We start from the raw sequence: 1,373 nt of genomic DNA on the forward strand, positions 1-1,373 counted from the left end.
ACACACACACACACACACACACACACACACACACACAGGATTGATGAGCAACATGTGTCAGTCTGTGCTGTTTGCCTTGAAGGTTTGAGTCATCTTCCATCTAAGAAGAAAATGCTGGAAGTCATTGAGTCTGAGAGAAAGAGAAACATGAACAGGTAGAAATCATCTTCACACTGATATCCCTTAGATGGATCAGACAGATTATTAATGTCCTTCCTGTGGAAAGCTGAAGTTCAACTCAAAATGTGTATTGTTGATAATGACATATGAAGGAATCCTCCTTTGTTTTCTCAGCTACCCCTGCCCACGACAGGCTGCTCTCCAGGTAGATTACATCCCATACCTGGATTTCATGGCCAAGCAGGTCAGTTCAGTTCAGCTTTGTATAAAACTGTGTTACCATGTGTATGTACAAAAGACACAATCATGTTAGACTTCCAATTACAGGTAGGAGTTCGACCAAACTTCCTGATACTACTTCTGAGAGATCCTGTGCTATGGGTGAAGGTCGTTTTTGGTCCCTGCACTCCGTATCAGTATCGTCTCACTGGCCCTGGTCAATGGGCGGGAGCCCGACACGCTATCCTTACTCAGTGGAAGCGGGTTGCTCAGCCTTTCACAACCAGAGCGGTACCAGAACCAGAGACCAGGGCATCGGCCATTTTTTCCCCCTGGCTGTTGACGCTTGGAGGAAGCGTGTTAATGGCTGTGTTTCTGTCTAGAGATAAGATCATTCCAGCGCTGCAGGGTGCAGCTCAGATTCTGGACAGGAGCAAGATTTTTCTGAGGGACTCCTGGTTCAACAGTTAACCACAAGAACATGATATAAAATGTGTAAATAGACACTTACAGATCTACTATGATAAATACATTTGCAACATTATCTAAAACACAACAAACCAGAGGGCACACAGGTCTGGGAACTGTACAGAGTCATCTACTATATTTCTGGTGTTTTCCTCTTGTGTACTGAGAGAAAGCCAGCCTCCCACTTTTGATGTGGTGTACAAATACGATAGACAACACAGCTGACAAGCTAGAATAGCTTCCTCTATTTTTTCCATCTCCTTAAAAGGTCAGCACAGTTAAGACGAAAGTTTTTTTTAATTTTTATTTTATTGAAAATAATGAAATAACAATTATAAAAGATATAGACATGTAAAACAAAGAAGAAACAAAGCGAGGCAGTAATTATAACACTACAAAAGAATAGAAAATAGTGCAGATTGTCTCTTTGCTTAGCCCATCAAAATAACAGGAATAATTAATATTCATTTTGAACTTTTCCAGAAGATGCAGGATATACTTCTATATATATATATTTCTTTCATTTTATTGTTATTACAATCTGATATCCTTCATGCTTTTTTTTT

General features: G+C 40.0%; 1 protein-coding gene across 1 annotated transcript; it reads left to right on the forward strand.

Annotated features, from left to right (window-relative positions):
* The first annotated feature begins 42 nt into the window (after positions 1–42).
* On the forward strand, positions 43–1,367 carry LOC111669983 (flavin-containing monooxygenase 3-like). The gene is made up of 3 exons (XM_023426505.2): positions 43–155; positions 295–364; positions 448–1,367. The coding sequence occupies exons 1-3, from the start codon at positions 112–114 to the stop codon at positions 808–810; spliced, it is 477 nt and encodes a 158-aa protein (XP_023282273.2). The 5' UTR covers positions 43–111; the 3' UTR covers positions 811–1,367.
* Positions 1,368–1,373: the final 6 nt, after the last annotated feature.

Source organism: Seriola lalandi, unplaced genomic scaffold (assembly GCF_002814215.2).
Source record: "Seriola lalandi dorsalis isolate HSWRI2012SDOR001 ecotype SW California unplaced genomic scaffold, Sedor1 jcf7180002005323, whole genome shotgun sequence".
Taxonomy (NCBI): Eukaryota; Metazoa; Chordata; class Actinopteri; order Carangiformes; family Carangidae; genus Seriola; species Seriola lalandi.